This window comes from Gallinula chloropus, assembly GCF_964237585.1.
Source record: "Gallinula chloropus genome assembly, chromosome: 5".
Lineage (NCBI taxonomy): Eukaryota > Metazoa > Chordata > Aves > Gruiformes > Rallidae > Gallinula > Gallinula chloropus.
In genome coordinates, this window is record NC_140090.1 from 52,518,893 (window position 1) to 52,546,538 (window position 27,646).

Here is a 27,646-nt window from a genome sequence, read left to right on the forward strand (position 1 = left end):
GGCAGTTGTAGAGCGTGATAAGGCCTCCCCTCAGCTTCTTCTCCCGATTAAAAGTCCATTGTCTTTTTGCTATTTTTGCCTGTAATTTATTGTCCTGGTTTTGGTCAGGATGGAGTTAACTTCATTTGTAGCAGTGGATAGAATGCTGTGTTTGAGAGTTAAAATGGGAGTAGTGCTGATAACACCCTGATGATGTTAGTTGCTGTCAGTCAGTCAAGGACTTTCTCAGCTCTTCATGAGAAAGGAGGGGCGAAGCCAGGACAGGTGACCCAAACTGGCCAAAGAGAGTATTCCACGCCAGTTACGTCCTGCCCAGGATATCTGGGGCTGACGGGAGGAAGGCCGAGGGCGGCTCTGGGACACGCGGTTCTTGGGGGACGGTTGGGTTCTGGAACGGCTCTGGGTGGCACGGCCTGAGTTGTGTGGTTTGGTGAGAAACTGCATTGTGTATCAACAGCTTCATATATTTTCGCTCTAAAGTCCTGTTAGCATTGTTATATTGTATCTTTCTGTTATCTTAGTAAACTATCCTTATCCCAACCCACGGGCCTCTTAGTTTCTTGGGTTTGGGGTTATTTGCCCCTTCCTTTTCCCTTCCCTTGCCTCTCACCCCCCACTCTTCCCTCTTCCCCTGCTCTTTTCCTTTAAGGAGCAGGCAGCTGCGTGGATCTCAGCTCTCAGCCGGCGTAAAACCACGATTAAAAGTTCATTGTCTTTCTGCTATTTTTGCCTGTAATTTATACAAGGCTATGAAGAGAAGCTAATTATTGGTACTGAGAGGTGCAGGTGGAAGTCGTGTCTCTAAAACCAGAAAGGATGTTCTCACCATTCAATGTGACAAAATTTAGAGATGAACTCTGGGCAGGTTTTCTATTCTCCAGAAGTGGCTGGAAGGCAATTTAGGCCTGGACCGTAAACCAGGTGGTTTCCAGCATGTTCCACACACAAAACTGTGAGAGAAATGTATGAAAAAGTTCGGATGAGCTAGAAAAAAGTTTTGCGAATGATTTGCTTGATGACTTCCCAAGCCCTCAGCACAGAGAGTGAGATGGCTGATTCTTCACTTGTGCAGTTCTAGGACGTGAGTCCTCTCCCTCCATGGAAGCTGAGGCTTTACATATAAAATAGGTCAGCTGAAATGCCTCAAGCCATCGGCTATAACACAGGATCGGACAACTGCAATCATAGGAGAAGAGTTCCGCTGGACACATGTTAGGGTCCAATTTTCAGAATTTCACCTAGCTTGCAAGAATGCTACATGTATCACATTCACAAAAGCAGGCCCCAGGGTCTATGGAAGGATAGCCCTCTTTGGACTAGCATCCAATTCTCACTGGTAACTCTTTCTCTCTTCTATATTGCATATTCTTTTATAATACACTCTCAGGAGCTGCTGAATGAATCAAATTAATCTATCTGAAAAGGGATGTACAACAATGCCAAGTGTAATGAAAAAAGACCACAGATTCTGTAATGCCTGATTTACTTTAATAATTGCTATATTCCCTGATTTTATGAGCTCCTCTACAAATGTGAAAAATTGGATGCTTCCATGTTAACTGGAAATGAAGTATTTTCAGTGCATTAACTTGTTATTAGGATGAGAGGAAATAAAAAGAAAGGAAAACATAATCTGTGACCCAGGCAAAAAGAAAACAACATACAAGCTGTATGCAAACACACTGAGAGTTGGCATTGTGCAAAACTAAGAGATAAACCAGAAAACTAAGAGCATTTGAGCAAAAACCATTAGAATAACGAGTTAAAAAACACCTGTGATCAAGTATTCACGTCCTTGAAGATTATATGTCTCAAATTTTATGTCTTATCAGTTTGATAAGAGCACGATCTCACTGTACCCAACTTCTTTGAACATAAGGCTCCTATTGCCTCCTTTCTCTATATTTCAATCATTAAAATGTTCTTTCTGCTCTTCTTGCTTGGTAAGTTTTATTTGAAGGTAGTATGAGCTTTTGCCAGTTTCATGTTGTGGATTTCTGTGATGCCACCTCCTGCCTTTTTAATAGTAAAATGCAAAAATAGTTTCCAAAAAGGTCCAACACCACTGTTGGCTGTTTCATACCTACAGTATCCTGTATGCGAGCACAAGGCATGCAGGAACGCAGAGTGGAGGATTTGGAGTTCACATCAATGGCTTCTGAAGTTTGTACCATTAATGTCACATCCACCATTGCCCTGACATTCATGTGTCTGGTGTCACACACAGAGAAGGGGGGGAGAGCATGCCCTAGAAAATTGCAGTGGAATCTCAGGCATTGACAAAGTTGAAAACCGTCAGGTGATCAGCCACCTCTGGGCACAGTTCTGTCACAGCGAGTTTCAACCTGGCGTGGTTGTGTCTACCTAACGCTGCATGGCAGGGACACTTGATGAAATCCCTCTGCCTTTCACAACTGGTCTACTAATAATTATTTTTAAGGTCTTACCGTTTGAGAGCCTGTAGAATATGTGTCTCCTCTGGTGCATGTTCGGGGGCCCAGTGACACAAGGTAAGCGCTGTCTCCCTTAAATGACTACCAGCCAAAGGGAACCTGCAGCGCTATAGGTGAGTGCCTTTGATGTAGAGGCACAGCTCCTGTTGTGCAAAGAAATGCAACCACATTTCCCTCGATTTACAGCTGGGCACTGCAAGTGCTAACTTAACGAAAGGCATGGAAGAAGAGAAATCCACATAGAACTGGAGGAATACAGTTCCCACTGTTACTATCATACATTTCTCACAAAGGCTTTCCAGAAACAGTTCACATCATCTATTTTTATTACCAACTGCAACGAAGCTAATAGCTTGCATTAGGGTCATTTTGACGGTGGGTGGAAGGTCTGAACTAGCTGCAGTATCTGCTAGAGCAGCTTTTTCACACCCTGTGTCTAATTCTCTATTGCAATTAAACTTCACTTTACCGCAGTAATGGGCCCTCAACTGGGAATACAGCAATTCAAATGTAAACGAAGATTTGTGTGAATAAGAATCTGTTCATGCATGCCCTAACTACACACAACTGAAAAAGAAAGCAGAAAACTCTTGAAGCAAGTGGTTATTTGCTGTTCTCTGCCTAAAGTATTTGTGTGGGGATTTTCTTTGTTTGTTTTTTAAACCGAAAAGCAGAAAAGGATGATGTCAGTGGATTTTATCCCTATTTTTTTGTTTATTTTTAGAAGTGGACCAACAAATACCATGACCTAAATTCTACAAGACAGAAGTGCACACAAGCACATTGTTAACTATAAAAATCTAGTTGAGTTCAGACAATTTCAGCAGAACTGTACACATACATTTTCTTTAAAAGCTGACTACAGAAAACTAATTCACGAATACAGTGAAAATGAACAGTAAGGTCTAATATTTAACACCGTGAAGTCAACCTTTTAACTTCTTTGTTTTCATACAGGGATAAGGGGGATATAGCATTAAAATTCAGATAGAAATCTGTCACTTTTAGGTGAGCATCAGTTTTATACTGGCATTAAATGAAGCTGGAATCTGGATGGAACAAGCTTCAAACTGGGCATGTGCGGACCCTGCCATCTCCTGTATTTAAATGGAAGCCCCTGCTGCTGCCCTTTGCTAAGCTGAGGATGGAGAGAAGGAATCTGAAGCTCTAGTGGGAAACTCTGCACTGGACCTCACGTTATTCCAGAGAAGTTAGCAACCTGCTTTACACACGATCAAAAAGGTAAATTGGCTGACATAAATTCAGAGGAGAGCTGTTCCTTCTTTGTTTTTGCTTAGATCTTGTTCACCTGAATAATCACCCCATTCAAAGGGGATCTCTTGTTCCTCTGAGGACCTCAACAGCACCAGAACTGTGGAGTCCTGCAATGCATGGAATGACTCAGAAGCCAATGCCTACACACTGATGGACCTGCCTCTTAGAGCCCCAACAGTAAGTGTTTTCTGTCACTAAAAGCTGTAGCAAGTAGTTCTGCTGGCAAAGCTGGCATTTATAGAACTCTGGATGGACATTTAAGCTGCATGTATACATTTACTGCTGTAATGCAATAATCTACATCATAATGAAAACTTTAAAATGTTCTTTTTATTCCTTTAGCTAATTATTTACTACTGAAAGGACTGTAGAAGCAGTGTTTTTCAGCAGTTACATGGGCAGAAGGCAGGGAGGAATGTCTACTGGCAAAGTACACCAATATGTTGCAAACTATCAAAACAACATGTTCTTGTGCATTAAACAGCTGTTTAGCAGTTCAAAGGCAATTCTCTTTCATGTTATTATTCAAGAAGGAAATCCCCATCATTTTTGTAATAATCTGTTAAGTGCAGTGGAGTGCTTATGTAAATGTTAGAGTTGTTATTTGCAGTCACCCAAGAGAGCTGTTCAGAAGGTTTTCCCAGGTAAGTTTTATCAAAACCCTTTCTCAGCTGTTAAATACTAAACAGATAGAAAATTTCCTTAAAAGTGTGAAGGTGAGAATCTGTTGTGATGACACTTCAGGATGGAATTTCTTTGGGCTTGCTAAAAATATTCTCCGTCCCATCCCACAAGCCTGAACCAAAGAAGTACAGAAGTTCTCTTCCTGCTTGTGTATCCTAGTTTACTATTAGGACAACAAAGTTTTATTGGCCTGCTTAAAAGTAAAGAATAAAAAGATGTTCCAAGCTAATTTTTAAAGTTTTTTAAAATATGAAATTCAACTTAAAATCTCGATGTGATCACACCAGGCCCACATAATACAGTGGACATTTAAAAATCATATGGAATTTTCAAACACTCCAGAAGACTTTATCACATAGGATGTTGGATTGGGTGTTTCAGTTTGATCCTAATTTATAACAAAGAACCAGTAGCTACTTTATTATTTGGATAGTAAAAACGTGGTCTGATTATTTTTATTTAATAAAACCTGGATGTATGCAGTGTATTACAGAAAATTAAACAGAGAAATATCCTGAGCCAAGGTGCTTACAAACTAAATTGGATGGATAACATATTAAAGAGGATAGCAGAATGTAGCAGGGAGGGAAAAGAGACTGGAGAGCACATGACAAAATAGAAAAGGATTCTGGGGACGAAGTGATTTATATCGGAAAATTAAAAATGGATTTTTTCCTTATTCTGCTGAAAGAGGTAATTAACCGTCCGTCTCTTCTCCCTAGGTCAAGTGACTGTATTTTCAAACTTTTGCATTTTAATTTGACACACAGATTGGTTTAGGAGAGTTTCAGGACTGAGAGCAATATGTGTTCCTTGTGGCTGACATTAAATCCGGAAGATAGGATACAAAATCTGCTATCCAAATTGCTCCACAGGACAAACATCATCTATGGAAAGCCCTGCTGTTCGCTGGAAAGAGGGCTTAGCAGTTGGCGTCACCCTGCTGAAACCATAATTGAGGTGGGATTACACTCCTTTTTGTGCTGCCTGTCATCATAGAGCAATTGCCTACAGAGGCAAGCTCAGAAATCAGAGCAAGGAGCTGTGAAGAAAAATAAGTGCTCTCAGTTGTGTGCGGCCTCTTGTAGGTAGGCAGTACAAACAATGCACCTAGAAAGCCTGGGAAATTACAGTATTTCTGTTCTTATAATTTTTTCTAAACTATATGATTTGTTGTAATATAAAAGGCCACTACCATTTGCTGTGTAAGTCATGCTGTGTAAATGAGCGGCTTCGTTACCTCTGTTTGTAGGAAAATTAAGAACAAAGAAACCTGATACATTGCCAAAGTCAATGTGGGACTGCCAAAACTTGTGATGTTTTGGAACTGGGCTCTATTCCAGTAAAACATTCATTCTGCAAAGCCAATACCTACTGTTTGAAGCCAGATAATAAAAGCAATGACAGAGCAGTCCCTATTTCCCTTTCCTTGTCTTGTTTACACCAAATTAGATAAAATTTAATGTCCAGGCAGAAGTATCTTTAAAATTATCCTTGTCCTAGTCTTTTCTGTTCCCGGCTTTTGAAACAATGTCACATAAGTCAATTAATCAATCAGAACTACCATTGAAATATGTTCAAATCTTTAAATGTCCTTATGAGGATTTCTTCTTTCCCTGCAAGTACAAACTAAACCTTGCTTTATACTCTTGCCATTGGGAGAATGTGAGGAGTGGGCTATATGAAATATGACTTATATTCAGCACAAGTATTTATGTGCATGACCTTGCTCCTAACATCATCACTGTTAGCTTTAGTAGGACTTCACTAATTAACATTTCCAAGTGAACAGTAATTAAGTAATATAACTTCTTTTCTTATTCTGAAAAAGAACAGATTTGGTTTTCCCCCAATAATTGTTGAACTGTATTCTCTGCATGTATTCCCATGCTATGGGTGATGGGAAGGGGAGGGTTGGACTTTCAAAAACAGTGTGTCTTCTACTAGAACTTATTCAGAGGTGAGCTGGTTTGGTTGGTTTTGGGGCTTTGTAAATCAATTACAAGATAACTGCTTAGAAAACTTTCTCTTTAGGAAAATGTGTATAATAAATTTTTAAGACAGAATAGATGCAGGAATCAAATGTTCCTGGGTTTTATATCTGACCTAGACATCCATTTGTCCTTCCATTTAAATCCATTCAGACCAGTGTCTTGACAAACTTCATGGTAGAATGCAAGGTTTGCCCTATGCTGACGTTCTCTTTGGCTGATTAATTTTCACTCCTTCTCTGCTTGCATTGAACAGCAGCAGAAGGGAATGTGCCCTGCTTTCTTCCCAAAGACACAGGCTGGCTCCTCAAATTTGGCCCCTTGTAACCAGCTGTGGCAGTGGGCCATAAATATAGAATAGCAATGCTGTGTGTTGTGCTGCACCCTCACCGACAAGACCGGAACAGGAAGGATTTAGACATGTTTATCAAGCATTTCCTTTTCATCAAACTCCCAAAAAGCATCCCAAGTTTGTAAGTCTCAGTCAAGTTTACTGAATAATAACTACAAATATGGTCAATTCTGTTTTAGCTGTTTTGTTGTAGGCAGTAGACAAGCATTCCTTCAGGGAGAACAGTAAACATTTTAAGAAGCAGACTGCATTAAACTGCTGTTTTCCTCTATTACAGTGTTTCCACAAGGACACATTTAAACCTGCTAGAAGGCAATACACTAATGTAGAGCAACTTCCTAACTTCATGCCACTTGACTATTGAGGCAAATGATAGAGTAGGATTTAGACAAGGATTACACCTATATATGGATGATAAAAATATCCTCCACTAAGATTATCCTTTCAAACAGATAATAACCCTGTTTTAAGGGTAGAAACCAACTGCTAAGTCTCTATGTTGAAAATGAAATTCCCACATCACTCTTCATTATGCAAGTTTTGTGGCTCTGTGAAACACCGAGTCATGGCTAAAGGCAGGCTAGTTGTCAGGAATACTGACCTGAATCAGTGTGGCACTTCCCAAGTTCCTTATCACACCAAAATTGGCCAATTCCACAAAACTAGTGTAAATAAAAAATACATGTTTATTGGAGATAAAAAATGCAAATTCTTTTACACTTCTAGAAAAGTCTGGGTTTCACACACACCCCAACCAAATCACTTTGCTTTTAAAGGTGACTAAAATGCCGACCTTGGCGAGTGACATGTTCTCTAACTGACCCACTCTAGTTACTATGAAGAATTTTTGGTACATTACAGTTACTACCTTGATGTCCTCTACAGCCTCCATGACCATTTTGTTCACTTGCTTGAGATGTGCATTACTTATATGGACTGACTGTCAGAAACTTGGTGCTTCCCAATTAGTTCTTTCCTACAGAATTAATAGGGACCTAAGCTGCCCACTACACGGAAGGCCTGTGGGTATACTGGCACCCAGTGGTCCAGAGCCTCAGGTGCAAGCATCTTTTTTTGTTGTTGTTGACTCAAGAAAGCTATGGTCCATCCTATACCAATTGGAAAATGTCCAACCTCTTAGCTTCCAGTTCAGTTTCGTTGTGCACTTGGTGGTGTTGAAACCTTGTTACGTTAAATAAACTGTTGTCATGTCACTTGGAAGAGAAAAAATGAAGCCCTGGGTTTGCCTGTTCATTTTTCTCTTCGTTATATGGTGTTTATAGAAAGGAGGCTGAACAGAAAACAGGCAAGGTAATGATGCTAGGTATTATCAGTGCAACTGAAATAGTTGCTCAGCCTATTCTCAAAGGACAGTTGCTGCAGTAGGGATTGCAACAGAGGGATTTTTATTCTCCCCAGCCAACCAAGTACTTGTACCGTGGGGTGACAACAGAAGACAGACTAAACAAGGCTAATCTGCTGGAGAAACTGAATAGAGAAAATCTTTGGGAAATGTCTGAGTTTTTGATTATCCTGCTGGCCTGGCCTGATTTCCACAAGTATGATCTCCCTGTCCTATCTTTTGATGTACAATTCCCTTAGAAGACCTAAAGGTGAACTTGAAGCAGGCATGTGTTTTCATTTTCTAGTAAGGAAGATGTATATATGCAACTCAGTGATGAATCTGAAATGCTTAGGCCTGATCTAAGACCTTGTCAGTCAACTTGTACCTTTATTTGACTTAAAGAAGCTTTGAATGAGATCCGCATTTCCAATAAAAATGGTGAAATTGCTTTTCTTTAATAATTTACTTCTTTCTCTTAAAGAACAGCCAGAGTTGGACCCCGTGATAAAAATCCCAGACTTACAGGAACTCCATATTAAAATGTGGATTTATTCCTCTTTGCCACAGACCTTTTATTTGCCCATATATTTAGTATTATTTATGTCCTATCACTGCTGCAGTGTAAATATTATTCCTTTATTTTTTTTACACTTGACATTTTTATTGAGTGAACTTGTTTCATTCCTGAATAAGTAATTTTAAAGTCTTCTATTGTCCCATAAATAACCTTTCCACTCTTGTGATTTCTCTTTGTAATTATATTTATCTTTTAAAATTTTCTTCGTCCTTAGTCATCTACAAATGTAATTCAAATTAAAGGCATTTTAATCTGTGCTTTGTAGCCAAAATAAGCTCCTTTAGTTGCTTCATTTCTGTTACCTCGATCCAGTTCTGATTAAATGACTAGCTACAGGGAAAAACATCAGAAATCTCCATTCCTTTAATAATCATCATTAATTCTCTGCAGAAGAGTGGTTGAAAAATGTTCTAGCCACAAGGCTAAGGAGAAAAAACCCCCAAACCAACCAAATAACACCTGCTCTCATTTATTTAGAACAGTTTTATCCTGGAGTCTCCCTTCCCACTTGCTATTAGGATGGGATTTTTTTTATTTTACTGGCAGTGTGTTAAGCACAACAATTTCTACCTAGGCGAGATGCCCGTTTATGTGACGCCAACTTGCTCTTTGCTGCAGGAGCCTGAACAATAAATGTCATGATACTGTCATTCAGTCAGTGTACCAACCTTAATATTTTTCTCCAATTATTATAACAGCCAGGGCTACATTTTTTTCTAAGATCAGAGTGTTTGTCCAGCACTTCATTTCTGCTTATGTAGAAACCCAGGGAGCACAGTCTACTTGTTGAGAATTGCTGTGGGCAGATCTTCAGCCCACAAGCAAAACCAATCTCTTACAGAATTCCAGACACTTCTGGGATTCACTTCTTGCTACCAGCACACTGGTTTTACATATATACTGTCTCTAGTAACTTCAGGCCAATCTCACAGATGTATTCAGAAGTAAATCTTCCTCTGTTGTCTGAAAATACCCATTTCCTTTGATAACTGGGGTGCTGTCAAAGGCATTTCTTGAATGCTGAATGCCAACTACTAACACAACTGTAGCATAAAAAGGAGAACTTCATATCTACCTCCATACACTTTGCTGCTTTCCTACCAGGAACCTTCCTGTTCTGGGAAGGAATGACTGCATATGACAGCTGTACCATCACCTGCCGCTACTTGCAGTTGGAAAGAACATATCCAGCATTATTTAAGCTTGTTACAGGCACAGACAGGCAATCCCCTTGTACTGGATCCTACGCCACAGCCGAGTTGACAGTATTCTGGGTACACAGGCTGCAAACAATTAAAAATATTTTCTGGGCTTTTCCCAACCCTGATGTAATTGTCGTAGCTCAGTAGCTAAAGAATGCCCTGGCTGCAGCTTGCAGGCTTGAGCTATGAGCAGTGGTCATGGCATGCCATTCCGTGGTGAGTGCCGCCTTGGATGCAAAAAGCCTGGCTACGGAGACTGGAGCTGTCCATGCAGAAGAATGAAGACCAGGCTTGGTATTTTTCATGACTACATTAGCTGGTTGGAGCTGATGCCAAGACATGTTTAGGACAGCAGCAGTAGCACAGAGGTGAGTGTTTAAGTCTCCTTGCCTGACCTCATATCAAAAGGCAGCAGAAGAACAGTGATGGTTTGGACAGCTGTTCTCTCCCCTTCAATTTCTATCAAGTCATCCTGCTTCCTAGATGCAGCCTTATTGTTTGCTTCATTACTAATCCGGGGTCATTTGGCCTAAAATGTGTTTATGGCTCCTGGTACTTAATTAAAATTGGTTTAAAATTATTATTTATAATGCTGCGGTCTTCAGACTTGGCTATTGAATTTTCCTATGAATTATAGTTGATTAGTTGTTTTTGTCAAGTGCTTTAGCACATTCTTCACAGACAGCAAAATACCTTCACTCAGTGCACAGCGAAACCAGAACCAGTATGGAAACCAGGCATAAGGTATAAAGTATTTGTGGTTCAGTTTTCCTGATCCTTAATTTAGTTTCCAAAAGACTTTTTCAGTGCTGCCAGTCTTTTGGTAACCAGGTCTTCAGGGCAGCAGTTCCGTATTATTCAGTGTGAGAAATAAAACAACCATGCTACTAAAGGAATAAATATATGTTTACCTATAAAGGTCATTAATACTAAAAGAAGTCTAGGCAGTGATGTCAGAGGACAACAGAAATCATACTTTACAGGTACAGAAACTCTCCTGAAGTGAAAACTACAGAAAACTTAATTGTTAAATAATGCATTACTTGATGTCAGATGCAATAAAAAGGGTCCTTTCCTGTCTCTCTTTTCTCCTCTATAGCCTTATCTTTCGAGAGAGAATAGATAGCTTCTCTTCACCAAAATTCTAAATCAACAGTAAATACATAAATCACCCTTTAACCTTTGCACTGCTGATAGCTTATTTATCCCCTGAAGATGACCAAGAGTGAATGTAATTTGAAAGAAATTAAGAGTATTCTGGGGTTCTTCTGCTTGCTGTCTTCTTGCATTCTTGACCACACTTCCTCTTCTAGAGAAGCACATGCCAGCTTATTCAGTAAGGTCTGACAATATACCTATGGCCTCTTGTTTACCACACAGAAGATGACACTGCAAGATGTTCCTGGTGCATTTCCTACAGTGGATGTCCCAGATCATGCCCATTATACAATTGGAGTAGTCATTCTTATAGTGGGAATCACAGGAACTCTGGGTAACTTCCTGGTCATCTACGCTTTCTGCAGGTATCTTTCTTTGGGATATTTTTTTTTTTAATACTCAAATTTATGGACTTTAATAGTAGCTCAACTGTGCTTTGCAAATGCAGCCCAGGCATGCTATCAGACTACAATGCAGGCATAGTAAAATGCATCAAGAGACACTGCTGTAGCAAAATAGCAGCAACCTGCCATTTCCCTCAGACCTCCTCCCATTAGCCATAGCAAAATGACTAGGAACAATGTAAAGCATCACCCAGCTGTTTCGCTGGTCCCATACAGAAAATCCAGTCATGGCAGTTGCAGTTTCACTGAAAATCACAGATTGTCTTCATTCAAAAATGCTATTGAGACAGAAGGGGATATTGGGAGCAAAGTAACAAGTATATCTGAAGTTTTGAAAACACATCAGATGCCTACAGTCTCAAGTAACAGCAAACTGTAAGACAGCCAGCTGTCTGAAACAGAAATGTATTCACTAACTTTGCAGACTACTGAACAAATATGAGTAGCCCTAAAGCATCTACTCATAATATCTCCCGGCTGCTAAATTGACCAATGGGGACAGTAGTCCTAGTCATTGATTCTGGATCAATGCAAAGAACCCATCATTTATTCTGGTATTTTTCAATTATGTTTAAGGCAGAAAATTTGAGAAAGCTGAAAAAGTTCCTGTAAGCCTCAAACTGAGGAGCTCTCGGTTGAGCTTTTATGTGTACCCTTTATAATGCTGTACTATCACACCATGAATAGCATTACAGGCAGGATACACTCAAGCCTGGCTCCTGCTCTCTTTAAAGTCAGTGCCCTGGGCAGTGAATGAGTGTCATAGAGAAGAACAAAATGCTTGATGCAGTATATAGTGAGTTTACTTAATCCCTGTATTTGGAAGTCACAGTTGATCTTATCAGTGATGGAAAATGTGGTCTCCTCCCCCTGCTTAGCACGAGCCAGATCCAGCAAATCCATAGAGTACATCAACTTTAATTTCCTGTTAATCACTCACATGCAGTGCACTGGGTCAGAATATTTGAAGAACCACATGCTTTATCCCCATCACTGAGCTGGCTATCAAAACAATCCTCTGAAGTGCACAGAAGTATAAATGTGTAAAACTGAGCCTTGCTTATGTTTTCTCATGAGGGACTCTAGCATTCTAGCACACTACTCTAGCGCTCCTTAGTATTTGTGAAGTAACAAAGTAATTAACAGTGCAGCAGTGCTCAGCAACATTCCTTCTGATCTTTGTAGGAGTAGAAGCCTTCAGACACCAGCCAACACATTCATCATCAATCTAGCTATTAGTGACTTCCTGATGTCCATTACGCAGTCTCCAGTTTTTTTCACCAACAGCCTCCACAAACGCTGGATTTTTGGTGAGAAAGGTTTGTATACATTCTTTCTAAGAAATCACTAAGTATGTTCTTACCATAGTGGCAGTTAATCTACTATTTCCTTATCATCAGGTACACTTGCAGTGTTGAGAGTGTATCTCAACATTGTTTCAGTGTTGGCCCAAATGTTACTTTGAACATTTTTGTTTGTGAGCAATAAATATATTCCCACCATGGAGAAGAAAACTACACACATGAGATAAATAGAAAGGTGACACTGGCAATGTAAGGCACAAGACTAGTCTTCTTGCCAGCATTCTTTTCCAATCATCTCATAACTTAAGTTACCCGCAGTCATATGACAAAGATGCACCAACCCTCAACACACCAACTGAATCAAAGGTCTCCTAAATAGTCTGCTCTGGAACTTGCACCTTGCAAAGTGAGGCAAGAGAGCCTGGTTTTCACAACAGAAATACTAGCTGAACACTTCACACGCAGTATGAAAATGTGGAACGAAGGTGCTCTCATTCTTCCTGTGTAACTGTGGTAAGAGGAAGACTAGTCTTTGCCTCTTGAGCAGGTATGGACAGAGAGCAAGGTCAGAGAACTAATGTTGGTATTTTGATCTCTGATATCCAAAGGCACTTTTTTTTTTTAACTTCCATGAAGTGTTCAGTTGCATAGATGTTAAAACAAAAAAAAGAAAACAAGCCCCCGCTTTTAATCATCAGGTTGTCTGAATAATTCAAATCACTCATTAATATATTCATAGCCTGCATATGTACTCCAGTTATGCTGACCTTGAGATATAAATGGTTCTGTGATATCAAAGTGGCCAAAACTCATTGTTAAGTATATCAGCTCTTTCTACAGGAGCTGCAGTAAAACTGGAGTTAAGATGTTAATGGACTTCTGAAATGATCCCACTGGAAACATCAGAAATCAAATGAGTGAAAATATGTTAAATATCACTATCTCCAGAAATTCAAACAAACAAAATCTTTGAAGTTTATCTCCATGGATAATGTAATTAGCAAGACAGACAGCAGCTTTGAAATAGCACTACAGCTGCAGGAAAACTGAAGTTCCGTTGCTTTACAAATTCCAGAAGACATTAGTTCACAAGAAACACAGACTTGAACTCTCCCAGAAATTAATTATCATGGGTAGATTAATTTCACTGCTACTTCTGTCATCTTCATTGAAAGGCTGTGAGCTGTATGCCTTCTGCGGAGCTCTTTTTGGCATTACATCTATGATCACTTTGATGGTGATTGCCTTGGACAGATACTTTGTCATCACAAAACCTCTGGCTTCTGTTGGAGTGACGTCAAAGAAGAAGGCGCTAATAATCCTGGTAGGAGTCTGGCTGTACTCTTTGGCTTGGAGCCTCCCGCCCTTCTTTGGATGGAGTAAGTGAAAAGGAATAAAAGGCTTTTTTCCCTTCATAGCATTGAATCAAAGACCTATTACAGGTATAGAAGGTGACTGAATACTGTCTGGCTTATTATACCTGAATAAATCGATCTGAAGAAAACTGGTAACATGTATTAAAACTCAAGCTCTCTAATCAAATAAATAAATCCCACCAGTGTATATTACAGCATGTTACGTGACAAGCACTGTTACTTAAGCTCATTACTTAGTGAAGAAAGAAATAAATAAATAAAATCAAGGGCAAAATTTGTGAAGGACACCTGCCTGTTATCCCATACCATCTCCCAGTGAACCGAATTCAGTAACACAAAAATGAGATAAATGCATTTGGCTTTCTTTGATGATGTTTTTCCTCCTGTAAGGTGCTAAGATAGTAGTGTTAATCTAAATGTCTTTATTCACATAAAAGAGGAATACAGTCTGAGTATTTTGTGCAAGAACATCTTCAGTAAGTCTTGACTGTGTTCTAGATGGGCAAAATGCACTAGATGTATGTTACATTCTCCATTCAACCATTGGTGTCTTCACTAAGACTTCCAATTAGTAATAACAAATTGATTTACTTTTGTAAATGTGAATTTTATGTCTGAAAATCAGAACACACATACAGGACCTAGGTCTTTCCAACATATAACAGTGAGCTTCTGTTATTCTTCCTCACTTGAATCTACCCCCCTACTATTAATCTGTTTCCTATGAGTCACCAGCTTCAGTCAGGAAGTCAGAATGAACTCATCATTCAAAACCCCAGCTTATTATTACGCTCCCTAATTCCAGAAGAGAATGTGTCAGCTCAGCTGAGGTGAGAACATAGCAATGTTTGATTTTCCCAAAGGATGCTGCAACCAACTCAATCACTGAGTAGAATTTCAGCAGATTTTTGTTACTGCCTTGTTATCTGGTCCCCCATTGACAGGAAGCATGTTTAAGCGGGCAAACTGCAGTATGGGGAGAGGCAGCTTCAGTCGAATGAGGAGATGTTAGAACAACAAAATGACAATATAGTCTTAGATTCTATATTCTTAATTGGGGAAGGTAGAATAATTGCTTGAAAGGTGTTGTTATCTTGTAATTAGATTCTAATAGGACCCACAGTACTAACTCTCATATGGTAATTTGATGCATCTGAGCACATCTGGTGCAATACTTTTAAGAGTTCAACAGAAAATACCACCATAAACAATGAAAATTAAAATAGAGGAAAAAAAATATTGCTGATGACAACTTTTTAATGTAACAATTTGATACAGTAGCTTTAAGGATATTATATTTTAGTTAAAGCAGAATATTATGTATATATTATTCTTTTTACTTGTACTCAACTTTTCTTCACCAAAAAAAATAATTTGATCTGCAAAAGACATCTTTCTCCTTTGCACAGTAAATTTATCATATTTACACAAACTTAGAAAAGTGGGAGCTAGACCAATCAGTTTCATTTCAGCCTTGTGAAGACCACAATTTGACAGGAAATTGAGATAGTTAAAAACAATATGGGTCTGATCCAAGACCCACTGAAATATTTGTAGAGATGCCCTTTGATTGTGTTAAAATTTAAGCAATATTAAAGAACTGAAACAAAATGATTATTTTTTCCAGTCTGAAGCCTTAGACTGCTGAACATACATATGACAGGACAACAAAGTAAAAGAAAACGAAATGAAGTGCTGTAAATGATGAATCATGTATCCTTTTAAACTCTTTTCCCTTTAAGAGAATAGGACTAAATCCCATGTTATTCAGAATATCTTTCTCTAACTTTTGCCCTCGGAATTGGATCACGTCACGGCTTATGCCTTCTCCTGTCTTGCTTTCCAGGTGCATACGTTCCTGAGGGGCTGCTGACTTCCTGTTCCTGGGACTACATGACTTTTACCCCATCAGTCCGTGCCTACACAATGCTGCTCTTCTGCTTTGTTTTCTTCATTCCTTTGATTGCTATCATATACAGTTACGTCTTTATATTTGAAACTATCAAGAAAGCCAACAAGTAAGTAGCTAAATGGTTTGAATTTTTATCCTTCTGTTTAAGGGGCTGCTTATTTTCTTAAAACAAAGACTGATAGAAGGAAATTGGGAATTCTTTAACTTTTCATTTGTATGTGAGACTGAGACAAGACACCAAATAAGAATTCTGTAAATAGTCAACATGGCAAGAAGTATGAACTTCAGAAGGGCCATTCCTGAATTTAAACCAGAGACGTTCAATATATTGTCTAATGATGCAGAAAATGGTATGAGTAGCACTAATACAAAACCTGAAGGATGAGAAAGGACTACAGAAATTAACCAACCAAAAAAAGTACTAAAGGGCATCAGAGACATCTAGCAACAGTGTATCAACAAGTATTCCACAGAAAAACAGATGAAATTGAACTACAAATTCCATATGTGACAAAGGGTGAAAAAGAGGTAAAACAATTAATCACAGGTCTCTGAAACAAAAACTATTGTAAAACTAAATGCCAAAGTCTACCACTACATTCGTAATCTGTAGATTATCTGTCTTGTAGATATCAGTGTATCTTGTCACAAAGCTCAGAAGTACTGAGAAAGAGTAATGTAGCAAAATTGGATCTAAGGAAGCATACTCTAGCTGTATGTAGTATAGTGTTGTTCAATTGGTTTGAAGACCTGATTTGATGTGGAAGTTCTGGTACAGGAAAATTTTCTTCACTGAAGTACATTTGAATTTTGCTGTTGATCAGTATGACAAAACGGCACTGAATTGTGAAGGACCAGTCCCACACACACATTAGCACACATTAAAAGTGTATGAGTAAACTAGCATGAGAGTAACTGTTGCCTCATCTTAGGAAGCTACTTGCTCAATTCCCTACCTCCTTTTTTTTGCTATTGTGTTTATTTCCCCTAGGTCTATTCAGACATTTGGATGCAAACATGGAAATAAAGAGTTGCAGAAACGGTATCAGAGGATGAAAAATGAGTGGAAGATGGCCAAAATTGCACTGATTGTCATCTTGCTTTATGTCATTTCCTGGTCACCATACTCTGTTGTTGCTCTGGTAGCTTTTGCTGGGTAATTATGCATATATCAGCAAAGGAATATTCAGTGAAAGAAAAAGGTGTGAAATTGTAAAAGGCAGATGAAAGTCAAAGCTACTTGTCAAGTTTAATGCCTGAAGTGCATCTAAAACATTCACATATTTAGGAGTGACATTTAAAAAATGGGGCACATGCTGACTCTGATTTTTTCTTAGTTTGACTTTTTTTTAAAAAAAAAGTAAAACCAAAAAAAAGAAAACTGGAAGGTTATTGCTGTCAACATTAACATTTCTGTTATGATGACTTCTGAACACAGCTCCACTTAGGATATTTGAACTATCTGAACTTTATTTAATGCCAAAGTGCTAAATTTAGCACTGGAAAGATACACCCAGGGATTGATTCTCTGTTCTTTCTCCACTTTTACTTATAAAAGTTTATTAATTTTCTTGTGTTACATCAAACTGCTGAAATTCCTTACATGTGTAAGCAAGTTCAAAATTTACACATACTTTCATCAGGTAGGTTTTTGATGCTGGATATAAAAGATCAGAAATATAAATACTCTAAGCATGTCCTTCATCTATTTAATTGTCAACATTTTATGCAGTACTTCGACAAAAGCATGTTACTATTAATGTATCTGTACATACCTTGGCACCAGAGTATAGTTGATACAATCTAGGCACAAGTAACATTGGGGGTCCAGATGCCTTGGCTTTATGTGGGTATTTCTCCCATGTTAATGTGGATTTTCCTGTGCTCCAGTTTAGCCTTTGTAAAACCGGTGTGACTATCTACGTTACAAAGTCTTGTCCCCTGCACATCCGCAAAGGGAAGACTTCCATGTCAGTACAAAACATTCCTATTTGTATTTTTCAAGTCAGAAATAAAAAGTAGGTTTTCTTAAAATTGACACACAGGATAAATTTCCTTATGATGGGATAAATTTACTTTTGGGAGATAGGGGTGATTTTTGTTACACACCTAAGCAAAAGGCAAGTGCAGGACCTGTTCTCAAACTTAGCTTAGGAAGGAAGCTTCCTAAATGTGTCAGTTCTACAATCTTAGGCTTAAGAAGAAAAAATGCTAAGAGAGGATGACTCCATTCTCATGTATCCACAGGGGCAATTCCAAACAGCAGTAAACATTTTCTCCATAAAGAACAAGTTCCTCACCCAGAAACACATATCCTTACTTAGGGTGTGTCCCAGTGTCCTGTTTCCTATCACAGGGAGACTTAGGTACTGGGCACCTACCACTGGAAGTATGTGACCAGCTGGAGACAGAGGTAGAGCAAGAAAACAAAGAAATGCAGAACAGCTACCTTGCAGCACTACTTGCCTTAAAATGCAAAAATCAATCAATCAATCAATAAATAAATAAAATTAGCAGATGCTTTAAGTTAAGTATTTTGGCTGTGTAGAACTGTCAGGCTGTCCAGAACTGTCAGGCTGTCCCATATGGTTCAGCATCTGCTTTAGGATTATCAAGTGCCTAGTGCCTGTTGAACTTGACTTTTAGCCCATGTCTCACACTGACAAAAATCTGAACAAATGGACAATTTTATAACTCTGCGGGATGTGACAAATGAGCATTTGCAAATTTTGCTTATGAAGACATCTGGTGAGCAACACAGCTTCATTCAGCTTTTTTTCCATTTCTGAACTATGCCTTTTAGGCAATCCTTCTGAGATTTTTCAGAGGTGAACAGACCAAGCTTAGAAGCATTCTGCAGACTTTTATTATCAGTAAGTTCAGAGAAAATCAATGTATGCCACACTTGGGAGGGAGACATAAGAGTCGGTGGCTATAGTTTTGGACTAAAGACAACTCATCTGACAGATCAACACACAAAATGAAGGAAGAACTTAAATTCTTTTAGAAAATATTTTGGATGGGGAATACCAAGACAGCCCACAGTCATTCTCTCTAATGTTTTTGATCGACACGTATTTTCTGGGAATGGTTAGCTTAAACAAAAGCCTTTGTCTCTGTTTCTGTTAGCTGAACTCTCCATCAATCTTACCAAAACACTCTCTCTCTCATCTCAGGGTTAAAAACTCCATTCCAGCAAGGTCATACTGTTGTGTGTTCTCCAGACTTTGTGAAGAATTGCACCTTTAACCAATGCTTTAACGCTACGATAAGGAGAAACTATTTTTTCTTACCAGAGAAAAGCCTTAGATTAGAGGTGAAATGGCATCTCAACATTCAGGCAGCGGACAAACTATTTCCACCTCATCACAGAACATAAATATTCCCATACTATGATGAAAAATGTATATAGATGAGCTGCCACATACTTATGCCACCTCTTCACTGTTTGCAGCACTTTTAGGAGAGATCTTCTTCTGAGAGAGGATTGAAAGGGAAACCTATTTTCTCCCATATTATAGGAATACAAGGCTAAATGAAAGACGGAGCTTAAGCTGTCTTCTCAGGAAGAACAGCAGTGATAAAGAAATTATGCTATCCTTGGGACTGACTTATTGGGACATTTCACTTAGAACTCTTTCCAGCCATGCAAGAAGAGGTCTTCATAGCATCTAAGCAGGTCTTGTTATTTTGGTCTGAGCTGGGGGTACTTGAAGCTATCTTCAAAAATTAGCTGGCTGATAGCATCATAGCCGATAGACATCAATCATAATTCTTTTATCCTTTTATCACCTTCATATATGCATGGCCACAGTAACACATAAGAGTAACATATGACACCTGAAAATACTTCCTCTTCACCTTTTAGTTCAGATCAGGCAAAAAATAAAGTCTGAATAGGAAAAAGGTATTTATTATATTTTCCTGCAATACCTTACTTTGCACACCTATTTAGTGACATAATAGTAAGTATATCTGCTCAGTTTGGAACCAATACTCTAATGGATGCACATTCACTTATTGAAGGCTGACTTTGTCCCTAGGGTAAACACCATCCTGAGTCATAGTAGTGTTGCAAGAGAAGCCCCCAAAAAATTGAGTTTCTCAGAAATTCAATCAGGCCACTGTTGATCTTTACAGGCAAAGGACATAAAATTTGATCTCTCACTTATTTGGGTACAGAACTCCCCCCTTTTACTCTCTCTGGAGCACTAATGTCTTGTCAGTGTATTACTGTACACAGAACTCCATACTAACTGTACAATGCTTTTGCATCACTCTAGGTATTCCCATGTCCTAACACCCTTCATGAACTCCATACCAGCTGTGATTGCCAAAGCTTCTGTCATCCATAACCCCATCATTTATGCCATCACACATCCCAAATACAGGTAAGTTCACTCTTATAATCTGTGCTTAACATCGCAAAGAAAATCAGACAGTAACTGTCACTTTTAGGACTACTACCTGAACTCTGCTTCTCCTGCTCATTTTACCACTGCAAGACAACCTTGCCCTCCCCAGGCAAACTTTCCAATGCCATATAAATACTGGTGGAATATATACCTGGAACAAATTATTATGCAGAGAGCAGTTAAAGATGATTATGGATATTCATCTGTAATTACAATTAGATGATAAAAGGTACAGACCTTCTCACCTCAAAGGTGGCACCATAAATTTAACTATCTTCATGAGTACACCAGTTCACCTCTTCCCCATTTTGTGCATCCTTTCAACCTTTCATATTCAGACAGTATTTCTTCTGAGTTGTAACATCTAGGGTCATTAACATATCAAGCTCAGATGCAGCCTGTGAGATATGACGGGTGACAGCAAAACCATATGTGTGATGTTTCACCCTTTACAAAGACCTACTGGGAACTGCATAGAGAAGAGGTGGGCATGAGGAAGGCTGGGAGAAAGAGGGAAGCAAGGCCAAAGAGCTTCCTTACACTGCATATGAGGAAAGAAATACTGTAATATAACTGCAGATTTTCTACAACTCTAGAGGTAGCCAGCAAACAGATGTGTAAGAGGAAGCTAGAATAGCTTCTTAGGAGAAGATTAAAGTAATTCATTATGTGGTACTTCTGCAAGGTTCAGTTTAAAGGGACAGAATTTTATTTTTGCCCTGATTAAGCTGAAAGCAGATAAAACATCATTTTAATAACTCCCTTCAGTTCACAGAGTTATACTTTAATGCCCTTATCTCTGCCAAGCAATAAATTTGAGTTCTGCAGAACACTGTGAATAAGTGATCTTGCAGGGTGACTGTATATGAGATACTGGATATCTGGACATTTTTTTTTCTACCCAGTAATTTTCCAGTCCATGCAGTGTTAGTCCATCTCTTTGAATAAATGTATTGTTTCTGATGACTGAATAACAGAAAATATCTGACTCATTCTACCTCTCATCCACTAGAACAGCCATTGCAACATATGTTCCTTGCCTTGGATCCCTGCTCAGAGTTTCTCCAAAAGACTCGCGGTCTTTCAGCAGTTATCCCTCCTCCAGACGAGCAACCGTAACTAGCCAGTCTTCTGAGCTATGTGGGCCACAGAAAGGAAAAAGACGACTGTCCTCTCTCTCTGACAGCGAATCCGTAAGGGAGACACTTCCCATACATTCATTTTTACCTGCAAAGTAATTCATTTTCATATAGAGTCCTTCAAGGTGGTTGATTCTTTAGATTAAATGCACTGTGGTGGTCATTACAAGAGCTCCAAATAAAAGAGAAGGGACAAAGTGGAATAAAGACAGAATGATGAAGTATAAAAGCAGAATGTAGCTCTTTCTTTGTATTCTTGATGGTTTGTGACACTGAAGGAAGAGTGTTAAGACGGAACAACGGGAATTTTAGGAAGTAAGAGAAGCTTAGAGCCAGAGCACACCTGAAAGTTTGGTCGTACTTCTAGGATGTACATATCTGATCACAGATTTGGAATCTGGACACACACAGGAAAGAAATTGCTGGTCACTAAATAGTTCTCTAGAGAAAGCAAGATTGTAATGAAATGTATAATGCTTTCTGAAAGTGAAGTGAGTTGTATTTCAAAACATATTAATCAATGAGATTTAGACAAATCAGTAAATCCATTAGAGAATCATTCTCAGAGAAGACCTCAACAGCTTGCTTCTGCCAGTCAAAGTGAAGCCAAATGTTTTGCATAGAAACTGGGACTATGACAAATATTTTGTATCTTAGGCTCCCTCTTTCAACCCAAAGTCACATTACTAGGTGACTAAGTGCATTAGTCAGGTCATTGCAATTGTTTTAAATTAAATCTCTGAATGCATGAAAAGCCATCATTGTTTTGACGATTCTTTTTCATAATCAAGGCAATAATTGTATCTAATCCAGCCAAGTGCTGAACTCTGACAGCTGTTAACAGTTACCTTTCAATTTCTTTATTTTCTATTTTCTTTTGACTTCTCAATATAGCCAAAATTAAATTCTTCCGGCTAGCCACCATTCATGTGGAAAATTTTAAAACTGGCCAACAAAAAGGAACATTTCTACATTGCATCTCTTAAACTGGTGAATCCCAGTTCTTAAAAATCAAGACTCCTTGAGTAACACTGACTGTTCTTGTCCTTCTATCAGTGTTGGGGAAGGGGACTCACAAACTATTCAACAATTCTGTTTTCTTAAGAAAGCAACTCTTAACACTCAAGGTAAAACAGTTAAAAGGACAACAGAAATACCTAAGGTAATAAACTCCAAGCAATTGGCTTGCTTCAGTCTGGAATCTTCTATAAGCCTTGAGTAAGTCTGGATCTTGTTCAGAACAATAAGAGTCAAGATTTTCTGGCAAGAATATATATGTTCCCTTAACTATTTGATTTGACCACAAAATACTCTGTTTTATCAGTATGTAATATCAGTTTAGCTGAAGTACAGAGCAGAAAGAAGGGTTCAATTTTAAAGCAAACAACTAAAATTGCTTTGATGCTCAATGATAATTTATTTGGGGTTTTTTTGCACTGTATGTGTTTCAATTAAGCTCTAACATTTCTAGACGTACACTCATACTGCAAAAAGCAATACATATGCCGCCATGTTTTTTATGCCAAGACCAGTCATCAAACAGTAAGATCATAAATTATGTATGTGCAATTTTTGTGTACTTCTGTTGACATAAAGATATTCTGCACCTTAAAGATTCTAAAGAAAAATTACCATTCAGTTCTTCACAATGAAAAGGAGCCAGGAACAGATGCTCAGAAAATAAAGTTGCTTCCATTTTAAAATTCAATCAAATGGGACTGTAAGTGCTTGTTGTGGCTTAATCCAGCAGGCAGCTACAACAACCACAGAGACGTTCACTCCCGCGCTCCATGCAGTGTGACGGGCAAGAGAACTGAAAGAAGGTAAAACCTGTGGGTTGGGATAAAGACAGCTTAATAGGACAGGAAAGGATCTAGAAAATAGCCTACCCCAAGCCCTTGTGCTTCAGTGGGAAAACATATGTTTTGATTGTTCTCATGGATATTTTATTAAGCTCTTCTAAAAACTCTTCCATGGAGACACTTCAATCTGGAGACACTTTAGTCTGTAGATTCATCTTCATCATTTCTTCCCCAATTGTTAGAAAGCTGCTTATGAAACTGCAGTCTTGACTGTCACTGTCCCACATTAAATTAATTTTTGTTTCCCCTTCTTCTGTGTTCTCCTTATCCTTCCCCACAGTTACACAGAAAGAATGATCCTGATCCTCCTTAGAGCAATCAATCTGTTATGAATTAAAATTCTGGTATGGCATCACTAATCGGGATTCTATCTTAATAGTACCAGACTCATCAGGCCAATTTCTCCAGTTCCATCAAAGTTCATGTTTTCTACACCTCTCATTTTTATCTTCTTCCCTGGGGAAAGTTTATAAAAGTTTCAGTAATTGAAAGTATCAAATATTCAAAGTAATCGCTTTGAGTATTTTCAAGCAATTACATACTTACCTGATGAAAGTTACATCCAAAGCACATAGATTGCTTATGAAAAACCCTTGCTGCAAGAATATTTTTTTAAAGTATATTCCACCATTATGTTCCCCTATTTTAAGGCAAGGTATACTGTGAAACAGAAAATAGGCTGTTTTGCCATGAACTGCTCATCACAACACCATTAGCTGTTCCATTCTTTTATTATGCTCTACGAAATTCTGTGATTTTCCCCCATTGTAGTGAAAAGGCTGACAGAGTGAGGAGAACAGCATTTATGACTTCTAGGACAGTCTGATGGATTGGGGTTTTTTTGTCTCTTTAATTTTTTGCTTTCCAATTAAGTGGAAAAAAGTTTATAAAAATAGGGTTTGTTCATAGAACAAAATGTTTCTAAAGCAGTGATTCTGCAGTCCCCAGATATTTCCTTCTATTTATTTCTGCTTCCACTCAAGCCACCTTGGAAACTTTAACCCTAATTGCTCCCAACACCTGTGCTTCCTAATTGGGTACTACTATGGAAACACTGTCTCCTTGGAGCTACAAGGTGCATCAGAGAAGCTTCAACAATAGACTATAATGAAGCACTATTGTGTTTGAAATTTCACACTGCATCCTGTGGAGGAAGAAAAAACAGGCTAAGTTTTAGACTCAACAGACTTGATAGTTCTGTTTGTACCCCTTTTAAGAAAAAGTTTGATGGTGTCATACATGGACTAGCTTTTGTGAAATGTTTTTCCATACAATGTCTGTCTCTTACAATTTCTACCTAGGTAAAACTGATTCCCATGGGGCAAACTGGATGGAAGTCTAAGTCTAGTGTGATTGTTTTTGCTGTATTGTTTCAGGGCTGTACTGACACAGAAACTGATGGCCCCGGTATGTTCTCCAGACTTGCTAGCAGACAGATTTCCTATGAAATGGGTAAAGACACAACTCAAACTAGTGACATAAGAGCCAAATCTAAACTGAAGCACCATGATCCTGGGATTTCTAAGAAGGTAACACCTATTAGTGACTGCGTAGTATCTAAACTCTCCAATGACTGATAGGTTAACAAATCTGCACATTTTATCATAATAATTGTGAAGATTCTTGCAAGAAGACAGGGATAATGTAGGAGTTCACACAGTGAGTAATGACTTACAGGTTGTAAAAGGTCATCAGCCTTTTATTTCTACCCTGGTTTATTATTCCTCTGTCTGTCACATTTCTGACAAGCAATGGTGCCGTTTTCATGAATGTAGCATCTGAATGATACGTTGTCTTGTGTTTGGTTTTAAGTATGTATTCGGTATTATTTGTATTTCACTGTCCAAATTTCTTGGTCAGTCTTTCTGTTGACTCTTCATTTGCTATCAAATGAACCAATGGGTGAGAGGTAAAAAACAATGCTAGCTTTAGCATATCACTGCTTTCCAGTCAGTTCCCTGCTGTCACCTACATTTTTTCATTTTCTGATACTTTGCATTTCACATATGTAAAATATTGTAACGTACCAACATGCCATTCATGTCTTTCTTATCTGTGCTCATTTTTCAGACAGCTGTAGATGATGATGACATATCCATGGTGGAACTGCATGTCACTGAGCACACTGCTATACCCACTGTAAGAATTATTATTTTAGTATTTGGCATGGGTCTAACTAACTGAGGAAACAAAAACTATTGACAATCCCAGTCTCTAAGAAAAAACTAATTTATTTTTTGAGATGCAAAAGTCACATGGTACACGCAGCAGAATATAGAAAACATGACCACACAGGGTTGATAATTGCTTTAACTAACCAGAAGGGGAACACATGTACTACAGGATTCTCCTTAAAGTCCAACTTCTGCAAGGAACTTTAATATTTTCTTTAATTCAGTAAGGTCCCCTGATGAGGTCAGTGGTTCCTTAGTGGAGCATGGAAACATTAATTTTATGCCATCTTTATATGAATAATATCACAGAATCACTAGGTTGGAAAAGACCTTTGAGATCATCAAGTCCAACCATACCTGTCCTCTACTAAACCATATCCCTGAGCACCTCATCTACCTGTCTTTTAAATACATCCAGGGTCGGTGACTCAACCCCCTCCCTGGACAGCCTGTGCCAGTGCCTGATAACCCTTTTGGTGAAGATTTTTTTCTAATGTCTAATCTAAACCTGCCCTGACACAGATTGAGTCCATAATATACACTGTACAGTAACCTGAGAATGCCATTCCAATGGCTGTACCTCTGAGACAGCCACAGTCTCGTGGCAAATACTGCTATACAAATAAATTATAATATAATATTATAAACTATTTAATATTCACTGTTTTGGGTAGCATCAAATATCTAAAATAATGCAGCTCGGAGAAAATCAAGGTAAGTTTTTGAAACATACCGTATTACCAGCATATCTTCAGTAAGATGCTGTGCTACTGTTTCTTCTTCCATGTAACAGAGCTATGGTATATTGATAACTTTTTTTTTTTTTTTTTTACATCTGCCACAAGTGAGTCAACTTGCTTTAATTCTTGGCAGACAGGGAAATAAAAGAGTTGACAAGTGAAAACAAGCTAGTTTTATCTTTCCAGTATTAACCCCAAGGTAATATAAACATCTTAATATAACTCTTTGTTGTTAGTAGTGATCCTTGCAAGCTACTGTTGAGATCATCTTAACACTCATTTTTTGGTCCTGTGCCAGTGACAGCTCATGCTGTTATTGTCAAAAAATGCTAATTAATCTTTCCCTCAATTCCTGTTTTCCCTTCATTCTCTAGATTGATTCCCCTTTTAAACTATCCATGCTATTATCACTACGTTTTAAAACACCTCTAGCCACAATGAACCTCAACAATCCTTCTTTATGGAGGAACTCCTTATTTCACTGAAGTTATAGACTGTCTAAGCATATTCACAGCACTTTTGTTCATACTCAAATGTGCTGTCATTAGCCTGGTCTTTCATCAAAGTAGACCAGCTCTTAAGTAGCAAATGCAACTTGTGATTTAGGACATTAACTTAACAGGTTTTGTTCTTGTAAGTTATTTGTGAAACATTAAAAATAGGTTCAAATCTACTTTTTCCTCTATCCTTTAAATTAAGTTTGGTTTTGAGTTAGTCATAGATATCAGCTTATCTAAATATATGTTACTTTTTCATAGATTATGGAACCTGATCTCATAGATGTTTGTGGTTTGCATTTCTTTTAAATTCCTGTATCCTTTAGAGAGATGAGAGCCTGAATGGTATTGGACAAAGTAAAGGAGAGTCTCACCATGGACCGTCTGCAGCCCAGATACCCAGCATTACAATAACATACAGCAATGTCCAAGGAGTAGAGCTGCCTTCTAGGTACAACTCTGGTTTCCTGCACCCTAAGATCAACAGCCACAAGCAGAACAAGAAGTCAAATAGTTAAGTGAGTGGTGCACACCAGAATGTCACCTTAGCCAATACCTCTGGAACAACTATGGCCCAGCTGAATCCAGAATACCATCCCAACTTGTTCTGAAATGTTCCTACAAAGACACAAGACAAGCAAGGATGAAAGAAAGAGGAGTAAGCTTTTCAGCATCAGCACTCTCTCCTGTGGCTCACTTCTTGATCTGAATCACAGTGTAATTTTATTATCTCTTCTTTATGCAGCTCATTTCTTCCACTGGGATTTTACACTGCTCAGGTATATT

At 38.4% G+C, this 27,646-nt stretch overlaps 2 protein-coding genes across 2 annotated transcripts in view; one reads left to right on the forward strand and one right to left on the reverse strand.

Annotated features, from left to right (window-relative positions):
• The window catches only part of WAPL (WAPL cohesin release factor), a 150,853-nt gene that overhangs the window by 115,376 nt on the left and 7,831 nt on the right, over nt 1–27,646 (reverse strand). The gene's annotated exons all lie outside the window — the stretch shown is intronic.
• Nucleotides 5,217–27,378, forward strand: OPN4 (opsin 4; the record flags this gene model as incomplete). Its single annotated transcript, XM_084264469.1, has 11 exons — nt 5,217–5,372; nt 11,260–11,402; nt 12,627–12,760; nt 13,921–14,124; nt 15,968–16,139; nt 17,025–17,189; nt 20,317–20,424; nt 21,461–21,641; nt 24,826–24,978; nt 25,520–25,588; nt 27,187–27,378. 11 exons carry the CDS (start codon nt 5,217–5,219, stop codon nt 27,376–27,378), a joined length of 1,677 nt encoding a protein of 558 aa, XP_084120595.1.